This window comes from Salvelinus sp. IW2-2015, linkage group LG10 (assembly GCF_002910315.2).
Source record: "Salvelinus sp. IW2-2015 linkage group LG10, ASM291031v2, whole genome shotgun sequence".
NCBI lineage: Eukaryota > Metazoa > Chordata > Actinopteri > Salmoniformes > Salmonidae > Salvelinus > Salvelinus sp. IW2-2015.
In genome coordinates this window covers 15814134-15824106 of record NC_036850.1, presented here as the reverse complement: position 1 = coordinate 15824106, position 9973 = coordinate 15814134, and the positions used below count along the sequence as shown (strand labels likewise).

Sequence of the window (9973 nt, the reverse complement as noted above, 5' to 3'; positions counted from 1 at the left end):
GTCTCTGGGATTGTGTGTGTGTTTGTATGTATCTCTGGGATTGTGTGGTGTTTGAGTATGTGTCTCTGGGATTTGTGTGGTGTGTTTGAGATATGGTATCTCTGGGATTGTGTGTGCTCGAGTATGTCTCTCTGGGATGTGTGTGTTTGAGTATGTCTCTCTGGGATTTGTGTGTGTTTGAGTATGTATCTCGGGATTGTGTGTGTTTGCAGTATGTGTCTCTGGATTGTGTGTGTTTGGGATGTGTCTCGGGAGTGTGGTGTTTGGTATGTGTCTCTGGGATTGTGTGTGTATTGAGTATGTGTCTCTGGGATGTAGTGGGTGTTTGAGTATGTCTCTCTGATTGGTGTTGGTTTGGTATGTCCTCTGGGATTGTGTTGTGTTTGAGTATGTGTCTTGGGGATTGTGTGTGTTAGCTGTGTGTGACTGCATGGGGTCCAGGCTTATTTAGCAGGCAGATCAATAGCAGGCTAAATGGTAATGACCAGTCCCCAACTCAGAGCTCAAGGCCTGGGGAGAGAAGGACCTGCCCTACCCTGTCCGTCGCCCTCCACCTTCCTCCATCCCACTCTCCCCTCCCAGTCTGCAGCCACAGCAGCCGTCACACAACCTCAGGCAGCCTAGTTATCCCTGGATAAAAAGAGCTAGAACCCGCGATCAATAGTGTTAGTCTTGTCTGCCTAATTGCTCATTGGTTGACATTGGCGCRAGGCTATATGTAAGTGCATGTTCTCTAGTGATCGTCTGGCTTTGCCTCTCTCTATCCCACCTCACGCCTAGTGTTGGGTTCACACTCTGCCCCTCTCTCCTCTCCTCGCCTCTGTTCACCCACGTTCGGGATGGGAAAACCTGACCCGTTGGGCTGGCTGCACCCCAGTTATCACGTCGGGACGCAACCATCTAGAGGCTCCCGGCGAGATGTGCTGCTCTCCCACCAGGCCCGCGACTCCCAGTCTGCTCAGGTAAATATCCAGCTAGGATTAATGACCAGCACCAAGATTAGCCAGTCATTTGCAGCGCCAGCTATTCCAATCAGCGGCAGGAAATCAGATGGGCTCATTTTGGCATTCTGAACAGTTTATTATGTGATCCTACGCAGACGTATATGGCCAGGAAGCCAGCTGTGGGGAGGGCACTATTGATTGGATTCATTGTGAATTACGTGAATAGATAAATGTGTGAGAGTGCATATATATAACGGTATTACTCATTCAGGTCCAAATGGAAAATATTAAAGATTTCTGCTTGAATAAATATTAAATATGTCTCTATCAGCACCGTCTAACTAGGGCATTCGCAGCGTTGGTTATTTGACATGATAATTAGGAAGCGTGTTTCTCTTTCCCTCTGATGTGATGATAGTGCTCCTCTGTCTGGGATTTAAATGTGCTATTGATCAGTGTGAGGCTCGGGAGCTCAAATCATAACAGTGCTACAGCCCCGCGCACTTGCATACATTTCTACCTTTTGTTTTTACTTCTTGTTAAAACAAATATTTAAACTTCACCCCTCCAAAAAAGATACTGTTATCTGTTATCTGTACCGCTTAACATACGAAGCGCATTTTGTGTTCCTACTCTCTGTTTTTCTCCAGTTGTAGTGTGCTAATGTCATGATTTAAATGAAGTATTGATCAGTTTAGGAGGGGAGAATAGAGAGAGGGAGCGATTGTGAGGGAAAGAAAGCAAGAGCAGGGTTATCGGCGTGGATCGCACACAGAAAGAGAGAGCTAAAGGGATGAGCCAGGTTTTTGGTGGGATTCRGTGGAAACGATTCCTATATCAATGCTACTTTCTAATTGAGGAATAAGCAGCAGTCACCTCATCAGGCTTTCCAAGAGGGAGATAMGTGGAGGCAGCCATGATGCTTTTCAACAGAGAAAGAAGGGGAGAAACGKCCGCGCGGGTCCTGTTCTGGGRGGATTTGTGGATTATCTCTCAGCCTGTATGCAGATGTTTGATTAATGGGTCGTCCTGGGAATCGTCTGGGACTCCATCTTGTCTGTTTTCCTTTCCTCCTCCTCCTCTCGCTGCTGCTGCTGTTGTGATGAGCCACCACCATCACCATCTCAGAAACAGGACTATGTCTCTGCCTCTGACCAACTAGACCAGTACCTGCATGGGTCTTTCCTTTCCCTCCTCTCTCCCGTTCTATCCCACTCTCCCTACTTTTCCTCCTCCCTCCCTCCCTCCCTTCTCCCTCTCTCTCTCTCATATGATTTAGCAGGTGACTGTGTTGTGTTAATTAGAGGTAGTTTATTAGAGTTAGTGCTGTGTTGGCGTGCCGGGCCAGCCCACTGGCCAGCCTTCTGCTGGTGTCAGACGGTGATCATTAGGATCCCTCACTGGTCCAGTAGTTTGTTTGGTTATATGTTGATGGTAAAAACACTAGACACAAAAAAAGGTTAAAAAGGGTTATTCGGCTGTCCCCATAGGAAAACCCTTTTTGGTTTCAGGTAGAACCCTCTGTGGAAAAGGTTCTTCATGGAACCGATGAGGGTTCTACCTGGAACCAAAAAGGGTTCTTCAAATTGTTCTCCTATGGGGACAGCCGAAAAACCATTTTAGGTTGTACATAGAAAAAAAGGTGCTAAGACTGCGTGGTTTCTCAGGAATCCTGTCCTGTGATTATTACAATGATTTAAAATGTTGTTTTTAGTTGTTCTGCTGTTATAAGTTGTTTTACATTCTATGATGAATTCTACTGTTGCTCGTATTATAATGATTTCCTTTTTCTTCGTTTAATGACACTTCAGCAGTTGGTTGTCAATGCATTAACTGCGTATGAGTAACATAGTAGTAGTAGTAGTATTTATATCTAWACATACATGTAGTCTGTTATCATGTGTGTTGACACTCACTGACGCAAACCTCCGCTTCTACAGGATTATGCCGTTGAAATTGAAAAGGTATTTGTTTAGTTAAGATCAGACATTCAGATTAGTTCCATGGTGATTATTCCACACTTTATTGACCCATAATTGACCCGTTGTTATTGTTCAGAATAAGAACTGGACAATCTCTCATGATCAGTACTCGTTTTGGGTTCGAACAATGCATAAATGGCAGCCATTTCAATACGGCAGGGTGTATTCGTCAGATTTMTTGCGTTTATTTAATTCATCCAGARGCTTTCTTACTCCGAGGCAGGCGGTTTGAGGTGGATCTCAGGGCTGGTGTTGGGAGAGCAGTCCTGGGACTCAGGGTGTCTGGACTTGGGCAGCTGGTGGTTCTGATCTGGGATCCGTGGTGTAGCCCTGTCTCAGATAGACAGGCAGGCAGGCAGAGCCAAGAGGAAAGGAGAGGAGAGGCTCTTTGTACTGGATTGATTTTCTCCTCCTCTGCCGCCCTGCCTTCTTTTGTGGTTCGATAGCTGGATGTCCATGGGCAGAGGATCTCTCAGCTGCAGACGGAGCTACAGGAGAGCCAACTGGAGCTCCAGAGGGGACACAGCCGAAGAGAGCAGCAGCAGAGGGACCTGCAGACCCAGACACAGCAGGCAGAGGAGCTCCACACTCAGGTAGAGAACTCACCGCCAGGCCCAGGCTTCTCAGGCCTCCTCTTCCTGTTAGCTCTTGTTCAGCCATGATGCTTTGTGTCTACAGTTCTTTGAATGTGTGTGTTGGATGTCCGTTCACTAGTGCACGGTCAAGAACCAACAAATTATTGACCCCCAGAAATCTAATCCAAATGTGTTTGAAAAATGTAGACTAACTCATCATACAGGTTGTGTCCACTTTTTTGTGTCTTTATCATTTAAATGTGTTTTGTATAGAAAGCATCATAAGCATCTGTTGCCGAATTAGCTAAACTGTGAAAGTGCGTCATCTTATAGAGGAGCTTATCTGTTGACCATAAAATAACCCATCCTTTAGAAACTTGAAGATGTCTCACTTTCTAGCAAAACTATATAGTCAGGGTACATAGGCCTCGGTTAAATCTGCACAATGATCCAATAGCAGCATAATGGGCGATAATCCTCCATGTTGATGGGGAGGCACAACATCCTGTCCTATGGACCAAAGTGCCATAGCGGGACAGCCCTGTATTGGTTCCATTAGTACAGTTGTGCTATCTGATGCTAGGTCGTGGCCTGGGAACATGTGCTGAGCAGCTGGCCCTGTCTGTGTCTGTGTCTGCCTCTGGCCCAGACCACCTCTCTCCTCTCTACAGTCTAACTGGCAGGCCAGGAAACATGAGTCAGAGCAGGATGACTATGTTGTTTACTACAGAGAACTGGGGGGATGAGGAGCCTGTCTGTCAACAACAGACTGACAGACAGACAGACACACACAGACAGACAGGTAGCTAGTCAGACATGCACACAATAAGGCAGACAAGACAGACATGTAGAAAAATAGACATCCATAAATATACAGTAGTTAGATACTTTTTTTTATTTTTTTACCCCTATTTTGTGATATCCAATTGGTAGTTACAGTCTTGTCCCATCGTTGCAACTCCCGTACGGACTCGGGAGAGATGAAGGTTGGGAGCCGTGCGTCCCCTGAAACACAACCCAGCCAAGCCGCACTGCTCGCTTAACCCGGAAGCCAGCCGCACCAATGTGTCGGAGGAAATACCGTACACCTGGCGACCGTGTCAGCGCGTATTGCGCACAGCTCGAACCAGGATCTCTAGTGGCACAGCTAGCACTGTGATGCAGTGCCTTAGACCACTGCACCACTCGGGAGGCCTGAGTAGTTAGATACTTAAACAGTTATACATTCCGGTAAAAACAGGTCAGTGTTGTGATGCTCAGCTGAAGGAGATCTCTAGCTGTTGCTGGCCTCCCCTCCTGGAGAAAACTGCAAACCAATCATATTCAGAGCCAATGCTGGCTGTCATTGCCTGTGTCACCTGTCGCTAGGTCTCTAGGCAGACTCTCTGCCTTGAGCTGGAGGGATCCACAGCAGCGATCTGCTCTACATGCCTGATGGGAGATCTCATTCACACTTGTCACTCTATCAATGACTGCACCATTCCCTGAGCTCTCTGCCTTTATCTCCCCCTTCTATCTATATAGCATGAAAGGAACGAGTCAGTTTCTTTTTCTTCATAGCATAACTGCATAACTATATTCTGTAGCCTCCTGTAACTGTACAGTCATGGCTAGATCTGGTGTTTACATCAGTTATGTCCAATTAATGGATACTGTGTATTGATATACAGTGGGGCAAAAAAGTATTTAGTCAGCCACCAATTGTGCAAGTTCTCCCACTTAAAAAGATGAGAGGCCTGTAATTTTCATCATAGGTACACTTCAACTATGACAGACAAAATGAGAAAAAAAAATCCAGAAAATCACATTGTAGGATTTTTAATGAATTTATTTGCAAATTATGGTGGAAAATAAGTATTTGGTCAATAACAAAAGTTTATCTCAATACTTTGTTATATACCCTTTGTTGCAATGACAGAGGTCAAACGTTTTCGTAAGTCTTCACAAGTCATTTCACACACTGTTGTTGGCTTTATTTTGGCCCGTCCTCCATGCAGATGCTCCTCTAGAGCAGTGAATGTTTTGTGGCTAGTTGCTGGGCAACACGGGACTTTCAACTCCCTCCAAAGGATTTTCTATGCGGTTTAGATCTGATGAGACTGCGCTAGCCACTCCAGACCTTGAAATGCTTCTTACAAGCCACTCCTTCCGTTGGCCCCGTGGCCGTATGATTTGGATCATTGTCATGCTGAAAGGACCCAGCCACGTTTATCTTCAATGCCCTGCTGATGACAAGAGGTTTTTCACTCAAATCTTACGATACATGCCCCATTCGCATTCTTTCCTTTACACGGATACAAGTATCCTGGTTCCCTTTGGCAGAAAAACAGCCCCAAGCATGATTTCCTCCACCCCCATGCATTCACAGAGGTATGGTGTTTTTCTTTGGATGCAACTCAGCATTCTTTGTCCTCCAAACACGGACATCGTGTAAAGTGATTTTTTGCTCACCGGTCTTCGTGACATCATTTTTAACCCCACATGGGTGGAGATCTGTGCGTGGAGCCTCCGAGAGTCGAGGAAGATTATCAGTGGTCGTGTATGTCTTTACCATTTCATAATAATTTCTCCCACAGTTGATTTATCTGTCAAACCAAGGCTGCTTTACCATATTGCAGATTCAGTCTTCCCAGCATGCAGGTCTACATTTTGCTTTTTCGGTGTCCTTGACAGGCTCTTTGTCTTGGCCCATAGTGGAGTTTGGAGGGGTGGTGATCTGTTAGGTTGTGGATAGTGTCTTTTTTACTGATAGCAACTTCAAAACAAGTCCCATTTAATACAGGTAACGAGTGGAGGACAGAGGAGCCTCTTAAAGAAGAAGTTACAGGTCTGTGAGAGCCAGAGATCTTGCTTGTTTGTAGGTGACCAAATACTTATTTTCCACCATAATTTGCAAATAAATTCATAAAAAATCCTACAATGTGATTTTCTGGATTTTTTTTTTCATTTTGTCTGTCATAGTTGAAGTGTACCTATGATGAAAATTACAGGCCTCTCTCATATTTTTAAGTGAGAGAACTTGCACAATTGGTGGCTGACTAAATACTTTTTTGCCCCACTGTATTAAGATCCAAGTGCTTCGGACACCAATTGGGCATTATGCTAAAGTTACTACCAGCCTATGTCCTCCATGTGCTATCAGTTTCCATTAATGATGAACTAATCAACTGTCTTGTCCTATCCTGTCCTTACTCCCTGTGTGTTTCATTCCAGCCCCTCTATGACTCAGATAGTCATTATCACCGCTGTGTCACCCACCTTTAATTTAAAGGCCATTTTCTACTTTCCATAATGACGTGTCACTGTCCTTTCTCCCTAGATTGAATATATTTTAATGTGGTGACTCTGGTCCCTGTCCATATTAGTCATACAAGCTTCTGCCTAACCTGAAAGAAGTTCACTCTTAGGCGGCACGTGAGTTTTAGGTTTGGGGAAACACATTTTTACCATAAAAATGCAAACAGATCATTAAAAACGACGTTGTCTGATCCATATAATAGGCCTATGTGTCACGTTCGTCATAGAAATGAGTGGACCAAGGCGCAGCGTGAGTAGAGTTCAACATATTTATTATAGTGAAACTAAAAACAACAAATAATAAACGAACGTGCCATTCGTAGCGCACATAGGCACTAAACCAAACAATATCCCACAACGCAGGTGGGAAACGGACCACACTAAGTATGATCCCCAATTAGAGGCAACGATCATCATCTGCCTCCAATTGGGAACCATACTCACACCAACACGTCCCGCACCGGAGCCGCCACCGACGCTAGTTGCCCACCCTAACCCACCCCATCTAGGTTCAGGTTTTGCGGTCGGAGTCCGCACCTTTGGGGGGGGGGTACTGTCACGCCCTGACCATAGAGAACCCTCAGGGTCAGGGCGTGACTAGGGGGTTTTCTAGGTTTTATTTTCTATGTTGGTGTGAGTATGGTTCCCAATTGGAGGCAGATGATGATCGTTGCCTCTAATTGGGGATCATACTTAGTGTGGTCCGTTTCCCACCTGCGTTGTGGGATATTGTTTGGTTTAGTGCCTATGTGCGCTACAAATGGCACGTTCATTTATTCTTTGTTGTTTTTAGTTTCACTGAAATAAATATGTGGAACTCTACTCACGCTGCGCCTTGGTCCACTCATTTCTACGACGAACGTGACACTATGAGAAGGGGAGACGCAAATATAATATGATGTCCATCTAAACTGGGGTAACAAACTTTCAAGTGGCACTGAGCCAACAATGATAAAGAGTGAATATGCACACTCACAACGGGGATATGGTCGGTGCTCTCCGCTGGTGCCAATGAGATAGGCTACTGTTTGCTCAATGACAATTTGGATAACTAAAAGAGTGTTTTCATTGTCTTCTCTCTATGGCAATAGCCATTTGCTTTCCAAAATATGTTTTCCCACAATTGTATTTTGAAATGTTGCGATATGCCTGGCTGGGCTTTTCTACTTTTCACTGACAGTCTCAACTCAACAGTCATCTATTTGTAATTTAACGCGCGTTGCCCAAATTGCGGGCACTTCCGACTGTATGCAATGCGATTTAAAGAATGGAATGATCCCCTGTGGCCAAATTGCGCTTTCTGGTGTAGCCTATTTATTTCTGTGTAGACAGGAGTAGGCTAATTAGGCTATATAATGACACTAACAATTTACTTTCGCCACGTATGATTTCACTCTTGCAGTTTTTATAGAAGCTTTGGTAACAGCTGTGTTACTGTAAGAAATAATGAAATGCTGTATTGAATAGAAATTGAAAAGTGTGGATATATATTTACCGTATTCCAGTGTTTGTTCAGAGACAAGTAGACCTCGTTTACGCTGCAGTACTGTAGTATTCCTCCCTCTCTGACATCCTGTCTCTTTTGTCCCCCTAGCTGGCTGAGGTCAAAGGGCGTCTTGTGCAGGTGGAGGGAGAAAATGAGGCACTCATGGGATATAAGCGGGAGCAGGGAGCTGAGGTCAGACTGGGTGCCTGTCGTGGTTCACAGTGACTGGAGTCCACCGCTAACACAATACACACACACTAGTGGAAACACTTTCATAACCAAAAGTCCATCATCAGCAACAATACACGCTGATTCACACCCATATTCATATTGTCCTCCGTAACAAAAATCTCTCCACAGACTTGGAGACTTCCATAAACTAAGTCCATCTCTGTTGACAATGGAGACCTTGATGCTCACATTCACAGTACTGTATACTCTGGAGTCTCTGCCTGTTATAATGTCTCTGTAAGATGTTTAAGTATGTTGTTTATTCCTTATTGAGAGTCTGTCTCATATCCATGCCTACATAATGTGAGTGTGCATAATGTGGTGTGTGTGTGTACATGCGGTTGTGTGCATGCTTGTATGCAAGTTTGTATCTTTCCATGGTCTCTTCCTTTCAGAGACCCACTCCTCCATTAACCTGGCAGACAGACAGACAGCGATTCCCACTCAGGAAACTGTCTCTCCCCTGGGACTAGGGAATATGGAGGAGTTAAACATAGACATGGCTCAGGTGCTGGGTGGATATTGGCCTTGTTTAGTGCTGGATGAGATGTAATATAGAGGGAATGAGAGCCTCTCTTACCTGATTGCATGATTTCCTCCAGTATTAGTGAGGGTCACAATGATCGGGCCAGCCTACTGTCCCACTGGGAGAAGATGGAGCTGTGACCTTATTATGTTGCGCTAACCTTACAGTAATGTGTGTGTTGTGTGTGTGTGGTGTGTTGTTTGTGTGTGTGTGTGTGGTGTGTGTGTGTGTGTGTGTGCGTGCGTGCGTGCGTGCGTGCGTGCGTGCGTGCGTGCGTGCTGCGTGCGTGCGTGCGTTGCGTGCGTGCGTGCGTGCGTGTGCGTGCGTGCGTCGTGCGTGCGTGCGTGCGTGCGTGCGGCGTGCTGCGTGCAGGTGGAAAGGCTGGCAGTTGGTGGTGTTCTCTGCAGACGCTCTGCCAGGAAGAGAGGGCACAGAGAGTGCCCAAGCGACGCGAGGCGTGTGACCTGGAGAGGGAGCTGACAGAGACCCGTGTCCAGATCACGGAGTGCCAGACAGGCTACAGAAGCCAGGAGGAGGGTGAGACCACCATGCTATAATACACCATCAACCCGCTGTAAGATAGAAACATTACAGAACACAGGCACTACCTACTCTGTAAGATATGTCATGTTGACCTGTACTGTTACGCTCATTGAGTTACTTCAGTTCTAGTCTTACCATCTCACACACGGTGAGATACTGATGTCAGTGCTTATTGGGGTATGCTGGATTACTCTAGAGTACATACCATTGTAAAGGCAGCTACACTCATGTTGAAGAAGCTGGAATTGTGTTTGCCGTGGCTCAGAACCGTTGTTCAAAGCTCTCACTGATCCAGCTCTCCATGTGAGTGATGGTGGAAGTTCTGGCACATTTCTTTAGTGCTCAGCATATCTGCCAGAGCCTTTTACATCTGAACAAATTAGTCATTT

General features: G+C 45.5%; 1 protein-coding gene across 1 annotated transcript in view; it reads left to right on the top strand.

The window, feature by feature from the left end:
* Positions 1–768: 768 nt before the first annotated feature.
* The window catches only part of LOC111969117 (centrosome-associated protein CEP250-like), a 14748-nt gene continuing 5543 nt past the window's right edge, over positions 769–9973 (top strand). The window contains exons 1-3 of the mRNA XM_070445304.1: positions 769–962; positions 3373–3519; positions 8393–8476. Of these exons, the coding sequence (XP_070301405.1) occupies positions 840–962; positions 3373–3519; positions 8393–8476 (354 nt within the window). The 5' untranslated portion in view covers positions 769–839. The remainder of the gene's footprint in view (positions 963–3372; positions 3520–8392; positions 8477–9973) is intronic.